Source organism: Stylophora pistillata, chromosome 8 (assembly GCF_964205215.1).
Source record: "Stylophora pistillata chromosome 8, jaStyPist1.2, whole genome shotgun sequence".
In the NCBI taxonomy this organism is placed as follows: domain Eukaryota; kingdom Metazoa; phylum Cnidaria; class Anthozoa; order Scleractinia; family Pocilloporidae; genus Stylophora; species Stylophora pistillata.
Genome location: NC_142526.1, coordinates 18901643 through 18918077, shown reverse-complemented (window position 1 = coordinate 18918077; position 16435 = coordinate 18901643). Strand labels below are relative to the sequence as shown.

Here is a 16435-nt window from a genome sequence, read left to right as displayed (position 1 = left end):
TTTCGAGCGTTAGCCCTTCATCGGAGCAAATAGAAGATTGTGGGTTGTGTGTGCTTTTAAAGGCAGAAAATGGGGCCACGTTATTGGTGGGAACATGGCAACGAGAAAAACACGAATAAATTAGTGGAATGAAAAGCGTTCGTTTATCCCTGTGGGATTTAGAGTGCCGGTTTGAAAGATGAGCTTTTGTTCAAGAGTTTTACGGCTTTCCGTGCTACCTAAGTGTAAGGAAAGACCGCAGATTGCCATATGTTGCTTAGAATGATTAGGTAAATTAAAATGTCTAGCGACTGGTTTCGAGTGTCCTTGTCATTCCTTTCCACGTTTCGAAGGTGTTCTCGGAATCGGTCACCTAGTCTTCTGCCTGTTTCGCCGATGTATATCTTTTCGCAATAGGTGCAAGTTATGCAATAGATTACATTGGCGGAGGTGCACGTGAAGTGATCTGTGATCTTAATGGATCGTTTGGGTCCCAATATTTTATCAGTGTTGTGAATGAAAGGACACGTTTTGCATCTTGCACGAGCGCATTTAAAAGGGCCTGGAAAGAACTTCTGACCAAAAAATTGCCTATGTTTTTGTCGAGTTTCAGACTAATGACCAACCAGGCACATTAAAATTCGCTCGTGCACGATACAAAACGTGTCGCGTCTCAGCCCGGACTAATGACCAACCAGGCACTTTTCAATGCACTCGTGCACGATGCAAAACGTGTCCTTTCATTCACAACACTGAAAAAATTTGTGTTGATGGCACCATAGCCGCCTGGCTGCAAAAAAAGAGGTTTCTCATTTATGCCTTAAAAATAGGAATTTTTGGAACTGGGATGAAGTTCTTCTAGTTTCAGTTCCTTTCTTTATATATATCAAGAAACGTACAGGTAAGAAAATAACTGAAAGTTTTGCACCTGTCATAATGCTGCATCATTTACATCGGTTAACTCTTTCTGACGTGTGGCACTCACTGACAGTAAAGACTTTAAGCAAACCCCAACGGCGACGGCAGTGAGAACGCGACGAAACTAAAGATTTATTAAATGCGAGAAAAGACAAATACAGGATTTACTGGCGTTTTTTCGTGTGATAATTCGACTAAAGATCAACAGTGTTTTCTCCCTTTTTTTATCTGTTGGTCGCCAGTTGGCGACTTAGGTAGAAATACCACGGCGACCAAAATGGTCGCAGCTCGGAATGCTGAAAAGGTGTTTTTTATCATTAACCTCGATCAACCACAAACATTGGAAGTTGGAAAAATTGGTGACTCTTTGCAGCCTTGTGCGAGCATGCCCTTCTCTGCTTCATCCCTGGACTGAGATGGCTCCTAAAACATACCAATATTTTCACACTTATGAAATCAATGCTTCTCCTTTATTTTGCAACTGACACAGTTGAAGGAATTCAAGGCCGAAACTCTTATGCGAGTCATTTTTCAATAAGCTGAGGTAAGTCAGTACCTATTTGATTTTAAGTTTAATTTAATATTTTTGGGTTTTGCTTGTTTGTGACCCACATGTGTGATATATCTCTAAAAGCAACTCTCAGTTTTCTGTACCTCGAGCGGTAAGGCACAATTTAGGAATGGGAAAAAAACCCCATGCACTTGTGTAACTGCAGTAATCGTAACCTCACAACACCACGATGATGAAGATGTATTTATTGGGTACGAATGATGTTGACGTTATGTGGGTTGAAACTTAAAACAATAAATGAATACGGAATTACAACAATTGACTAATAGAAGTGACAGGAAAGAAATATACTGAACGAACTGAATAAACTTGAAATGACAATACTTACATTGTTACGATTTCTACGAAACTGCTGGACGAATATAAACTGCCAAAAGGCGAAAATAAGATGAACTGGAGTAACTGCTCAAAGCGAACTACTGTATGACTAACGGAAGACTAAACTCTGAACTTGGGAAAAACTAATTTATACATGCGAAAACGACTAGCTAACTTAAAGTGCAATTAGCGCCTATATTACGAAAGAAACTAATTAACGAAGATACGTGACACAGAAACAACAGAAGCTAACTGACCAGCGAAAAGATACTAACGAACGACGAGAAGCGGCGACAACACAAAAGGACACCCTAATGATTGATTGAATGAGAAAAACAAAAAAAAAAAAACATTCCGCACGCTAAGACCCTACAACTTGGAATGTCATATTTAGTTACCAAGAGAGCAACAATTTACTTTGTGTTTTTGAAGTTAGTTATGGTTTCTATATATTTTACTCAACAAAATAACGTGATAAGCACTACGTCTTGTGCTTCTCCCAGCTACACTTCTTTCGTGCTCTATAGCCGCTTCCTGCGTGCGTTACAGCATAACAGAGCACATTTAAGGTTTCTCTATTAGTTCAAACTATAAAAAGGGGTTTATCGTGTTAAATCCAATATTAACCAAACCAAGAAATTATTGACTGTAAAATCCTTAAATATCGATTCGAAAACGTTTTTCTTAAAAAACTTATTTCTGCCCGAAAAGCCACACGGGACAAAGCCACCGCCAGGCAGTTCCCGGATGGTCACAACAATCTTCCCCTCTCGAATAGCAGAGGGATCTGAAATTCGAATAAGTCATAACTAAAACTGTCCAGGTTCTAAAAATTTCCTCAACTCAAATAAACGGATCCATTAAATTCGGTCATCTTTACTGAATCTCCAGCGGAGAGATTCTAGTGATCGGTCGCTTTAGGACCTTGTCCTTTACTCGCACATCTACGACTCTCACAAGTCCATCTGGTCCAGGATACGTTCGCTCGATTCGTCCTACTTTCCAGTCTCTTCTAATAGCATTAGGGTCAATAACAACAACAACATCTCCGACTTGAATGTTTTCCACAGGGAAGAACCATTTTGGTCTCGATCCAATATGTGGTAAATTCTCTCGCATCCACCGTTGCCAAACGTGTCTCGTAGGCTCTTGGACTCTTCGTCGACGCTTCCTTAGGCTGAAAGGTGTGCTGTATACACTCTCGGGTACAAAATCGCCTCCCATCTGTCCGATCAGGAAGTGGTTTGGAGTCAACACTGAGTTGTAATTTGGGTCATCACTCACAGTTGTGAGAGGTCTCGAGTTGAGTAGGCTTTCTACTCAAACAAAAATCGTCTCCAGCTCCTCGTCACTTACTTCTGCATCACTGAGTATCGCAGCTACGGTACGTTTAGCTGACGTTATCATTGACTCAAAGACTCCGCCAAAATGCGGCCCATTAGGCGGATTCCATTTCCATGTTACTCCTTTGTTGGAAGTCATGCGTTGCACCTTGTCTTGGTCAATTGCGGTGACTAAGTCCTTTAATTCATTTGACGCTCCTACAAAGTTTCTTCCATTATCGCTCAACATCTGCTGAGGCCATCCCTTTCTCCCAGCCATCCGTACAAACGCGTTAAGAAGTGCATCAGTATCTAAGGACGACGCCAACTCTAGATGGCAGCAATGGGTCTGTAGACAGAGGAATAAACACAAATATCGCTTTGCTCGTACTCTACCACGTCCTTGCTTGGTGAGGTAGGGTCCATCAAAATCAACTGCACAACTTACAAATGGCCTGGATGTTTGCTGTAGTCTGATTCTTGTTAAAGGTGCCATTTGCTGACAGGCTGGCCTTGATCGAAATCACTTCGCAGACTCCCGACACTCTTTCACGACCCTTTTAACTTGTTCGCGTGCAGGGACCACGAAATTCTTCTCCCGCAGGTGATTGAGGGTATAGTTAAGTCCCATCCGATGACCTTCTGATTTATGATAGTACTTAGCAATCAGTCCGGTGACTTGATTTCTTTTTGGCAAAATTATTGGACATTTCACTTCATACATGGGGAAGATCATCTGAATTTTGTAATCTTGTTTTCGATCTCAAAATTCCATTAACCAACATTGGATTCAGTGGTGCTAGTGTACTTTGTCTTGGGATCTGCTTGTTTTTTCTCAGCGTCTCCATTTCCGCTGCATACGTCTTAGCTTGCACTTCCCTGACAGTGGCTTCTTCGGCATCTGAAATTTCCAATGGCGTAACCTCGCCCTTCAATCTCTGATCGGCTGGTCTCCTACAGTTTACATTAAATCGGTGTACACAGGCTCTCACTCTTACTAGAGACAAGCCAAATTCCAATTCTCCTTTCTTTTTTACCCGAAACCATTTTAAATATCTCGAGGGGTTTAACCGCCAAACACCTTCCTCTCTAGCATTTTCACCGTCAACATTCTCTCCACCTTCCTTCATAGTTGCATAGCAACAAGTCTCCTTCGCTAAAACTTCCTTTCCTCTTTTTAACTCAAGACCCTCTTCAGAGGTTGGTAGATCGAATTTGGACTCTAGCCACTCTTCTTCTGCCCTGTTCAAGAACTCAAGCCCATTCCACCACTGACCTGTGCTTGCTAAATCTTCAACTGTCAGGCCCCTTGTCCCATAGTCAGCTGGGTTTGCGTTAGTCGGTACATAGCGCCACTGACTAGGGGCTGAACACTCGTGAATCTCCCCCACACGATGAGCTATGAATGGCTTGCACTCTCTGCTTTGACCTCGGAGCCAACATCCCACATTCATACTGTCCATCCAGTACGTCACCTCGTCTGTGGAGATCTTGAGGGCGGAGCAAATTTGCATTGTTGGTCGTGTACCAATCAATGCACCTAGTAGCTCCAGTCTGGAGATACTAACAGCTTTCAAAGGTGCAAGCCTGGACTTAAATGCAATCAATCGATCAGTAACATCATCATTTTCATAGATATGACGTGCGTAGACTGCAGCTGCATATGCGCTCTCGGAGGCATCTGTGAATGTATGGATACTCAACTAGCTCCACCACCTTAGCCTCGGGGTCTTTCAAACATCTTGGGATTTTCACTAGTTTAAGGTCATTCAACTCTCGAAACCACTTAATCCACTCTTGCTGATGGTGTTTCGGCAACAAATAATTCCATGCCCCTGCTTCTAGCCATGCTTTCTGCATCAACAACTTCGATCTTATTATGTAAGGTGACAAGAAACCTAGTGGGTCGTGCAGGGTAGCTGTCTTTTAAGACATTTCTTTTGGTGAATTCAAATCCATCAAATTGTAAAGAGTGCCAGAAAAAGAACTTGTCCTCTGTTGTACTTCACAGGACACCAAGGGTCTTGGTAGTCGGCAACTCTCTCTTCTCTAAATCGATCTCAGAAAAGATCTACACAGAAAAGACCTGGCTCTATGTTAAGTGACGCTAGAGTTTGAGGAATGTACCTGTAACCTAAATTTACTTGAGAGACACTGCAGGACACTCGATAATCATTGCTTTCACTTCCCCCGTAAAAGCGAATTTTGGGGTTCTTCGAGCCCACCACACTGTTCAGAGACTCGTTACGTTGAGAATTTGCTGCAGGTGCAAGTTTGTTTATAACAATGTCTGTGCTATATTCATCAAAGAGAGATTTCAGGGCTGATTGAAGGCTATCTCCTTGGAGGTCTTTGCCATAGGGAAGATCTCTGTGACAATAATGAGAAGGGTCTTTCTTGTATCGACACCATGTTTCTCTACAACCAGTATGGTCACCAAATGCATGAGGCACAATGCTTTGAATTGCAGATTTCATGTTTGTAGCATCCCCTTATTTTGTGTAATACAGTATGTAAAGGATTTGACAAGGTAATTGATGACTTTCTGTGACAACACTGAACTGTTGGGGAACTTACTTCGTTGGCTCAAGTTGTATAGGCGTGTTGTAAGGGATCTTTTTATGTGAACTGTATCACTCCATTTTTCCACACCATAGGGTACCTTTTGCTTTAGGAGAGATTCAGTCATTGAATCATCAACCCCGGTGTAAATTGAAAATTTGACATTTGATTTAGTTACCTTATTGAAAAGTTCCACTCCAGCTAAAGGCTCCATTGACTTTGAAGAGCCTGAATGATTTTTCCTACAGTCATGGTCATTTGGTTGTTTTCCTGCCTTTTTGGCTTCATCACGGGAGCGGCACATTTTATTTTTTGTTGTGTAGTCAAGGACCTTACCAGTTGAAAGGCCCATGACTGCAGCATGTCCGGTCTTAGAGTTGAAACCTCGCCCCCGTTTCTGCCACCCCATGTCGTAAGAACAGGCAATAGGTACCAAATTGTTCTGGTCAGGCTCGTTACCATTTTCAATTGCCTTCTCTCGTTCAAGGTTTAGGAATTGCTGGCAACTATTTTTTGCCACTAGCTCTATTGCCTTTCCAGCTTCCCTTTCCCGATTTTTAAAAGTTGATGAGTTCAGTGCAGGCACATTGAGGATTGAAAGTAAATTGTTTAAATGGGTGTTGCCCACTCCTGTGTGTAAACAGCCAAGGGCAGCTCTCGTGTTCACATCAAAGGTCAATGGACTGCGTGCACCAGATCTGTGCTCTTTTGATGTTTTAATGGTGTTTTCCGCATTGCATTGGCTGCATATAACAGTAAACGTGCTTGCCAAGCCACTGTGCTGTTCTTCAATAACAATGCCAACAGACAAAGGGCCTAGAAATATTGTAAAATACACTGTAAACTAACAGGGAAAAAAGACTCCACAATATTTGTTATGTTCTGTTATATGATAATGGTGTAAAATATGCTATAGTGCAGTTAAAAATAGTGAGAATTTACCGTAATGACAAAATAAGCATTCCTTCAGACCATCTGTAAGGGTTTCTAAGTCCACCAGTCTGGATCCTTGTGGCAGGTTCGCCTTCCTCTTAGCTTTATTCTGCTGATGGGAATCAGGGTTGGAGTCAACAGAACAGGTAGGCCGATAATTAGGACAAGCTTGACAGGAAAATCTGACCAAAAATTAAGACTTCCGAAGAAAGAAAAACGTACTGATCTCACGTGCTCGTGTCATTCGTTTTGCTGGGGGTTCGTTTTCCTTGGATATGTTATCATACTGGAGCTTCCTTTTGGCATTCCACGTTTTGAACCCTCCGTGTAACCTTTTTATTTTTGTTTCTTTTCTGGTTTCGATCGCTTCCACTTTCCGAAAGCGACCTGACGCATTACGGATGTTGTGTAGGCGTTGTGTAAACTTCTGGTCTTTCACTGTCAATATTGTGCTCATTATTGGAAAGTATCGATGCCGATTCACTCTCGTCAAGTAAACTTCGCCATTATGTGACAAAAATTGTGCACTCGCGTGAAGCCGCCATGTTTGTTTACATATTTGATGCCATTTAAAAGCTCGCGCCATTTTCGTACCCATTCTTCGCCCGGCCAAAAAACCCTATTGAGCCACCTTAAAGATCACGAGATTGAATAATTTGCCAAGCGATATCGAACAAGTCAAAATTGAAATAACTTTCGCTCAAATAACTGGTTTGTCTCTATTAACGGAATTAGCCACACTCTTAATATCTTTGCAGATGTTTACAGCTGTCTGAGCTGTTGTTGCCGGAATAATTAACAATCATCCCATGTGTGCGCGTTGAGATGATAGCCGACGAGGCTAATCATCTCATGTCCAACAGGCGCGAGTATGGAAAACAAACGGAATTTTACAATGTACAAAATCACTTTCGGTTTAACTCGTCTTCATGCCCACGCAAAGGGCTAATGACTCATAACCTAAGGCAATGAAAACTCTCGAGTTGCATTATCCAATGATCCAGTTTTTATTGATTCAAGCTATCGAAGTGTAACTTGTGTTGATTGCACCATTGCCGCCGGGGTGCAAAACAGGAAGTTTCCCATTCATGCCTTGAAAACAGGCATTTTTTGTCACTTTTGATATTTTCTTTAACTTGCTAACCAATCAAACAGCCTCTGTCAAGAGGAAGCAGTTTTAAGGGCGCAAAACCCAGCGATTATTTGACCATTGTATTTGGTCAGTAGGATCATAAAATAATTAGGGTGGATGTTCTTTCCATTTGCTTTCTTTATACATATCAAGAAACGTACAGGTAAGAAAGTAACTGAACGTTTTGCACCTGTCATAGTCTTAACTCTTTCTGAAGTGTGGCACTGACAGTAGAGACATATGCAAACTACAACTATGACGGCAAACAGAAGGTGAAGAGGCATTTGTTCGTTTGATAATTCGACCAAGGATCCATAATTTTTCCAAGTCTCCCTTTTTTTTATCTGTTGGTCACTAAATTGGCGACTTGTGTCGAAATTTTAGATGCCAAATGTATTTTTTCACTCACCACGACGACCAAAATGAGCTGAGGTAAGTCAGTTCCTTTTTGATTTAAAGTTGGATTCCCGAAAATTTTCCCTTTTTGCCTTTTTGCCACCCACACATGTGGCATATCTGCGAGAACAACACAGTTTTCTATACTTGAAGCGGCAAGGCAAAAAATGGGAATTGGGAAAAATCCTAGTTGTAATATCATATTAAGTTATCAAGCTTAAGAGAGCAACTTGTACTTTGTGTTTGTGAAGTTCTTTACGACGTGATTACCATGGCCGGAGGTACCTGTGTCTGTCTAAAAATTTCTTCAAAAAGACTTTGATAGTAGTTTCTCGTGAGGACCATATATCCTGTTGTGAATATGTAGTTTTTATATTTATCGACAGCCATGAAAACACCTCGTGTGCTGTAGAACAAGAAGTAGCAGCTGAACTTGCAACCGATCCAAGCGTTAAAGTTCCATGTTTTGCGGCGAAATCACCAATGTTTAAGAATATATCATCATCATAGCATGTCGTCTATTTATAATATGATCTCATGGATTAAGAGATAACCCCCTTTATTTTAGAGGAGACGAATAGACTTTGAGGAGGTAAAAACCGACTGCTGTAAACCAACCCAAACACTGTTCCAAGAGCTTAGATTGCGAATGAAGAAAAAACCTAGGTAAAGTCATGGTGAATTTAACCAAGGAACGAAACTGTACAACAACAAACCCAGAGGTATTCTACCGGCTTCATTTCTTGGAGCGGCTCCGGAGAGATATCCCTTTCAGCCCTAAGTCTTCCTCTATCCATTTTTGCAATCGTAGGAAATTTTCTGATCATCATTAATCTCCGAAAGGTGTCGCACCTTCACCCGCCCTCGAAACTTTTGCTCGATTGTCTTGCGTGCACGGATCTGGCCGTGGGCCGCATTTCACATCCTTTTCACAGTTTTATCTTAATGTTTCCAGAGCACTCAACGGGTCGCTACTACTCTAGATTACTTTTTAATACGATTGGTTCAATATTCTGCGGGGTATCGCTGTGCACAATAACTGAAATAAGTGTGGACAGACTTCTTGCTCTGTTGTTGGGGCTGAAATACAGACAGGTAGTAACTGTGAGGCGAGTAAGACTTCTCGTTTTTACTTTTTGGGTCCTCAGCACTCTCATTGCAATAGTAGTCTTTTACATTTTACACATTGCTATGAGCATCGCCTGTGCAGCGTTGTTATTATGGTTAATTATCTCCTATTTCTGCTACACCAAAATTTATCGCACCCTTCGCCTTTCTCAAGCTCAAGTGCAAGATCAAGGTCACCAAGGACAACAGAATGGAGAAGGAAATCAACCGAACGAAGCGAGATACAGAAAGACAGTGTCCACAACACTGTGGGTACAAATGGCATTATTGGCTTGTTATCTCCCTTATAATTCAGTAGCTGGTTTTATTTCTATCAGTGGATTGAATACACCCTTCCTTAAATTCGCCTCGGTTCTTGCGATATCTCTGTTGTTATTTAACTCGACTCTTAACCCATTCCTGTATTGTTGGAAGATGAGAGAAATAAGACAGGCCATGAGGCACACGATCACACAGTTTTTTCGTTTACTTACTCAGGAAACCTAGATGAAGTTAGTTTTGGCCCTGCTTAGTCTTGTACTTGAAGGAAACAATAATCCGCTGAGACAAACGTATTCCATCGCAAAAATAAATTTTCGTGTAATTGTTTAAACGCAAATTATGGCACTTCGAACTCTGTTTTAGTGCATCAGCAATATTGTAAACTCGAAAGCTGCAAAAGAATGTCAACAAATGAATCATATAACGGCTGTTTAATCAGGATTTTTTCAACGAGATAACCGTGGTAGTTGTCAAATATCACTGTAACTCTTTGCTTGCGTCACCACAAGATTTACCCGATCCTCACATAAGACGCTGTGAGATTGTAAGGATCTCCCCTCATTGGCAGTTAGTTGGTCGTCATTTTTTTATAGTCCCCCTTTTTACTTTGTTAGCGACAACTGGTCCCCCCTCCTTCCCACTGAATAACCACTGATGCCCCCATCAGCCCTCCTCCCCCGGCAATAATTATGACGGGGCCTTAAGAAGAGTGCCGGAGCGAGAAAGGAACAGGAAAACAAGAACATGAACGTGAAAAAGTGACACGAAACAAATAAGAAAGATGATACAATGAAATATATGAAGTTCATATATTTTGAACTGCGGTATTAGGTACGAATGATGCACGACCCTCGCAGTAGATAGCGCTATTTAAGCAATAGCGAAAATCAGACCTGAAAAAAATCAGGCCTGTATGGGATTCGAACCACTGACCTCTGCGATACTAGTGCAACGCTCTACCAATTGAGCTAACAAGCCAACTGGGAGCAGGCCGTTAAGTTGATTCGTAATAAACCCGTGAAAGTGATAAATCTTTCACGGGTTTATTACGAATCAACTTAACGGCCTGCTCCCAGTTGGCTTGTTAGCTCAATTGGTAGAGCGTTGCACTAGTATCGCAGAGGTCAGTGGTTCGAATCCCTTACAGGCCTGATTTTTTTTCAGGTCTGATTTTCGCTATTGCTTAAATAGCGCTATCTACTGCGAGGATCGTGCATCATACGTAAATAAGAAAGAACAAAGAATCTGCGAAACGCCCTGAAATAGACCTTAGGAATAGCGAATGAAGGAAACCAAAGTTGTATTCCTTTGGGAAAGACGAAAACCCTTTCTTTCATAAATGAGGGGGATACCCCTAAAGAACATGCTTCCATTATGATGAACCTACCAAGAATAAAATTGCAACAAGAAATGAACAGAGAACAGGGAACATGACCAAGGTCTAGTATAATAGAGAACTGGGGCGGTTGATAAGCTTCTCGAACACAAGCCGGAGTCGTTCAAAAAAATTATGCAACACATTATTTCGCCAAGCGCGATAATGATAAAAGATTGAATAATTTGCCAAGCGCTATCGAAGAACTCAAAATTGAAATAACTTTCGGTTAAATAACCGGTTTGTCTCTATCAACAGAATTAACTACAATTAATATCTTGGCAGATGTTTACAGCTGTCTGAGCTGTTCTTGCCGGAATAATTGACAATCAACCCACGAATGCGCGTTGAGATGAGAGGAGATGATAGACAGCTGACTAGCCTCTTAGGGCCGAGTTGGCTACAATCATCTCATGTCCAACAACCGCGAGTGTGGAAAATAAACGGAATGTTACGATGTACAAAAACACTTTCAGTTGAACTCGTCTTCATGCCCACGCAAAGGCATAATGACTCATAACCTAAGGCAAGAGAAACAATGAGTTACGTTGATCAATGATTCAGTTTTTAATAATTCAAGGTATCGAAGTGTAATTTGTGTTGATGGCACCCTAGCCGCCGGGGTGCAAAACAAGAAGTTTCCCCTTCTTGCCTTGAAAATAGACATTTTTTTCATTTTTGATATCATCTTCATTAACTTGCTAACCGAACAGTCTCTACCGAAAATAAAGGAGAGGAAACAGTTTTAAGGACGCAGCACCCAGCTATTACTTGACCATTTTATTTGGTGTAGGATCATAAAATAATAAGGGTGGACGTTCTTTTCAGTTCCTTTCTTTATATATATCAAGAAACGTACAGGTAAGAAAATAACTGAAAGTTTTGCACCTGTCATAATGCGCGCGTCATTTACACTGGTTAACTCTTTCTGGCGTGTGGCACTAACTGACAGAAGAGACCTTGAGCAAAGCACAATGGTGACGGCAAAGAGAACGCGATTAAACTAAAGGAGATACTGACGTTTGTTCGTTTTACAATTCAACCAAAGATCCCTAACTTTTCCAAGTCTTCCATTATTTTAATCTGTTGGTCGCAAATATTTTAGATGCCAAATTTTATCTTTTACTCGTCAAAATGGTCGCAGCGGGAAGTCTGGAAAAGGTGTTTTTCCCACCTACCTCGATCAACCATAGACACTGGATAAAGGCTGATAGTTTCGAAAGAAACTGTTTGGGGCTGCGTCGGTGGGAGTAACGAAATAATTTGGATATATCAACAAAGTTGAAGTGGTAAATTGGCCACCGTAACGATTACAAAAGCTGACGGTTCGAGCGTTTGCCCTTCGCTCCGACGAGTTGTTATTTAATTCGACACTAAACCCATTTCTGTATTGTTGGAAGATGAGAGAAATAAGACAGGCCATGAAGGCGCACGATCAGACAGTCAGTTTTGTCGTTTCCGTTCTCAGGAAACCCAGACTAAGTAAGATAAGGCCTTGTTTAGTCTTGTATTTGAAGGAGGTGATAATCGGCTGAGACAAAGTTATTCCGTTGCAAACAAAAAAAATTGGCGATGTTTGTGTAATTGTTTAAACGCAAATTATGACGCTTCGAACGCTGTTCTAGCAAGAGAGTGTCAGTAAATGAATCATTTAACGGCTGTTTATCAGTTTTTTTTTTCAAAAAGATAACCGTGGTAGTGGTCAAATATCACTGTAATTGTTTGGTTGTGTCACCACAAGATTGATCTGATCTTCACATAAGACGTTGGGATATTGTTGAGATTTCCTCTCATTGACAGTTAGTTGGCCGTCATTCTCTCTAGTCCCCCTTTATACTTTGTTGGCAACAAATGATCCCTCCAACAAATTATACCTTGCGTTGAATTTATTTACTGAAGGCACTCATGATGATCCATCAGACACTGAACTCTTTATTTTAGAATGTTATAGATGTAAAAGAGGGTAAAACTAGAACTCATATCAGAACTATTGTTTAGAACTCAGTTAGCGCCTTTCACTTGCTGCACTTCCAAATCACTCCATTCTGTTTTTCACTAATCGCACTTTCTAAAAACACTTATTACTGTCGTTGGCAAGCTCTCTCGAAGAAGTTAAAATTGAAATAGCCTTCCTCTCTAATAACCTTCGTAGATGTTTACAGCTGTCTGAGACTTTGTTTGCTCAATGATGCAGTCTTAATAATTTAAGATATGCAAAGTGTAATTTGTGTTTATGGCACCATAGCTGCCGGGGTGCAAAACAAGAAGTTTCCCATTCATGCCTTGAAAATGGGCATTTTTGATATCATTTTCATTAACTTGCTATCCAATAAAACTCTTTACCAAAAACAGAGGAGAGGAAACAGTTTTAAGTACACAGCAGCCAGCTATTATTTGACCATTTTATTTGGTGTAGGATTATAAAACAATTAGGGTGGAAGTTTTGCCCCTGTCATAGTGTGCGTATCATTTACATTGCTTAACTCTTTCTGACTTGTGGTACTCACTGACCTTAAGCAAACCACAATGGCGACGGCAAAGAGAACGCGAATCTAAAAATTTATTAAATGAGAAAAATAAGACAAATACAGGTTTTACTGGCGTTTTTACGTTTGATAATTTGACTACAGATCGACAATTTTACAAGTCTCCCTTTTTTTTAAATGTTGGTCGCCAATTGGCGACTTTCGTCTAGATTTTAGTGGCCAAATATAATTTTCACTTACCATGGCGACCAAAATGGTCGCAGCTCGGCGTGCTGAAAAGGTGCTTTTTACCATTAACCTCGATCAACCACAAACAATGGAAATTGGAAAAATCGCTCATTCTTCGCAGCCTTGTGCAAGGATGCTCTTCTCTGCGTCATCCCTTGACTTAGATAGCTCCTAAAATATCATTATGTTCATGCTTATGATATCAATGCTTCTCTTTTATTTTGCAACTGACACAGTTAAAGGAATTAAAGTGTATTCTTTCAAGCTTGTGACAGCTTTGGTACCCTCTGGGTCTATCCTGTGACCACTCTGGCTTACTATCTTACCAAGATAACGGACTTCCCTCTGGAACAGGTTGCATTTGCTGGGTTTCAGCTTGATTCCATGTTTGCGAAGACGTCTTAACACTGATCGTAAATTCTCCACATTTTCCTGGAATGTCTTGCTATACACGATTATGTCATCCAAGTAGGGTATGCATATCTCGTCTCGAATCCCCTCTAAGCAATCCTCCATGTACCGTTGAAATTGAGCTGGTGCATTGGAAAGTCCGAATGGTATACGAGTCCATTCATACAAGCCCCAAGGTGTGATGAAGGCTGTAAGATGTCTGCTTCCTTCCTCAATGTAGCCGTGATGATATGCTTTCCCTTGGTCTAATACTGAAAACCATGAGCCAAGGTTTTCAATTCTCTCTTGAATCCTTGGGATTGGATGACGGTCTCGCACTGTTTTACGGTTGAGCACCTTGTAGTGAATACATAGCCGCAATCCCCCGTCCTTCTTCCTAACGCAGACAACTGGTGAGGCATGGGACGACTGAGACTTAGTTATCCATCCTCGGTTCAGCAAATCTTCTATATAATGCTGGACTTTAGTGTACAATGGGCGAGGTACCGAAGTATAAGTCTTCTGAACTGGCGTAGGGTCTGATAATGTCAGATTCATCTGAAGTTCTTTTATACTCCCCACATCTTCGTCGTCTTTGGCAAATGACTCCGCCTCCTCTTGCAGCAGGATGATGGCCAATTGTCGCTGCTCTTCAGTCAAAACACCCACTTCCATTTGTGGCGTCCTTACCGAGTGAGAAGTTTCCTCTTTACGAGGGTCAACCCCTCGTTGTTGTGAGACCACAATGTCCTCTTTAGTCAAAGTTCTATCCTCAGGGTGTGGTAGGTCCTTTCTTTGGACTTCCAAGGGTGTGATGGATTGAACTAGGTGCAGGCTCCCAATGGTGTGCGGTGACCTAGAATTATGTCATGCCTTGTGGGATTGTGAACTTCGATATTCACTTTACGAGGCGATCCCCTCGGCAACGAAAGTAGTTGTTCAGACAGTTCTAGTTCAGCTGGCCAGGTTGACAATTGAGCTAGTTAAAACAGTACTGGTGTTCTTTCCTCTAGGAGACCGCAGTCAACACGACAAGCTACCGCAACTGTCTGGCCACGTGGTACTGTTAAGTTGTTCTTGCTGCTCCTCAACGCACAAAGCCTCTCAACGCCCGCTCTTTGCACCAGATCAACCAACATAATTACATTCTCTTGCTTCACTTCACTGAAGGCTGATTTCATAATCTCGTCAAGGGGGTCTGCGCCATATTCTCCCATTTGGTCTGGACTTTTAATTACCTCTTCGATGACGTTAAAACCAATAATTGGGTATTACAAGTCGTTTCTTGCAACCAATAGTGGCACTGTGAGTGGGGTGGACGACTGAGCACCTAAAGTTAACTGAAATTGCACTTCTATCCATCCATCAAACCGTATCGGTCCCCCATTAGCTCCTATCAGATTCAGTCCCGCTTCCCCTAATATTCCTTGGCCTTAAGGAGGGCAGGTATTCTCCAAGCCAACTTTTCGACGCAATGGATACCTGTGCACCTGTGTCCCAAAGGACCTCGACTGGTACTCCATTCAACACACACGAAACCTTGCACTTTTTGCCCACAAGGTTAGCTACTGCTACATGTTGCTGGGGTGTTAAATGGCTGGCAAATACATAACCATCTCCACGTTCCACTCGCAAGCGTTTCTTTGTTTCTAGATGTTCAATCGCCTGACAAAGTCTCTTGTGACTGCTCCAGTGAAGTTTCTGGCATCTCTGTCCACAATACCGAACCACTTTGCACCCTGAAGAGTGCTTGAAAACTTAATCCTTCGCCGTACTTCTTTGACAACAAACGCATTTCTGGGACTTAGAGTTTTCATAAGAGTGGGCTACTTCCTGTCCCGTGGTTGTAGCCCACGCCTGTTTCCCGAACCTGTTTTATCGCCTCCATTATTCTTCTTCCGACAACCACAAGCCCAATGATCACCACTACCACAGATGTGACAATGGTCGCACGACTCCCCTCTACCTTTTGCTTGACAACTAGGACAGCCTAGGGGTCGACGGTACCATTGATGGTTCTGAGATCCTGGTGGGGTACTGGTCAATCGTTCGTCTTTAGCTTGATTCTTCTCAATAGACTCTTTCAAGGTGGCATGTTAAGAATGGACTGCCTGTAGTGCAGCCATAAAATCATCTTCCTTAGCATTGCCCGTCTCGGTGCGTTTTAACTTCTTATCAGATGTTGCAGACTGGACAGCCCCTTCCCCTGTCTGTGATGCATGCACTTCATTAACTTTTGGATTCTTATGGCGAGTAGAAGATCGTAATTTTGACTTTCTCTCAGTTTCTTCCAAAACAATTTCGTTCATTTGCTGAATAAGATCTTCATCCTGTACATTTGGGTTTTGGAGGGATGGCCTCAATCCGGTCCGTATGGCCTCATCCTGAAGACCAGTGTCCACTGCGTGGAGAAACATACCCTGGACCAATGCTGGG

The 16435-nt window shown here is 41.8% G+C and overlaps 2 protein-coding genes across 2 annotated transcripts; one reads left to right on the top strand and one right to left on the bottom strand.

Moving 5' to 3' along the window:
- Nucleotides 1-2662: 2662 nt before the first annotated feature.
- Nucleotides 2663-4622, bottom strand: LOC148725335 (uncharacterized). The gene is made up of 3 exons (XM_088731477.1): nt 3831-4622; nt 3143-3457; nt 2663-3010 (listed from the first exon to the last, which is right to left on the bottom strand). Exons 1-3 carry the CDS (start codon nt 4620-4622, stop codon nt 2663-2665), a joined length of 1455 nt encoding a protein of 484 aa, XP_088587603.1.
- A 123-nt stretch (nt 4623-4745) lies between these two features.
- LOC148725334 (trace amine-associated receptor 9-like) lies at nt 4746-9745 on the top strand. The gene is made up of 3 exons (XM_088731476.1): nt 4746-4797; nt 6730-6749; nt 8894-9745. The coding sequence occupies exons 1-3, from the start codon at nt 4746-4748 to the stop codon at nt 9743-9745; spliced, it is 924 nt and encodes a 307-aa protein (XP_088587602.1).
- The last annotated feature ends 6690 nt before the right edge of the window (nt 9746-16435 follow it).

Bases quoted from the DNA above. Each gene is read 5' to 3' on its own strand.
- LOC148725335 (XM_088731477.1), bottom strand. From the start codon at position 4,622: ATGCAAATTTGCTCCGCCCTCAAGATCTCCACAGACGAGGTGACGTAC. The intron at 3,458-3,830 runs GTATGAAGTGAA...CTCTGTCTACAG, and splicing joins ATTCAGATGATCTTCCCCAT to ACCCATTGCTGCCATCTAGA. The intron at 3,011-3,142 runs GTAAGTGACGAG...CTGATCGGACAG, and splicing joins CGATACTCAGTGATGCAGAA to ATGGGAGGCGATTTTGTACC.
- LOC148725334 (XM_088731476.1), top strand. From the start codon at position 4,746: ATGACGTGCGTAGACTGCAGCTGCATATGCGCTCTCGGAGGCATCTGT. The intron at 4,798-6,729 runs GTATGGATACTC...GATGGGAATCAG, and splicing joins TCTCGGAGGCATCTGTGAAT to GGTTGGAGTCAACAGAACAG. The intron at 6,750-8,893 runs GTAGGCCGATAA...GGCTCCGGAGAG, and splicing joins GGTTGGAGTCAACAGAACAG to ATATCCCTTTCAGCCCTAAG.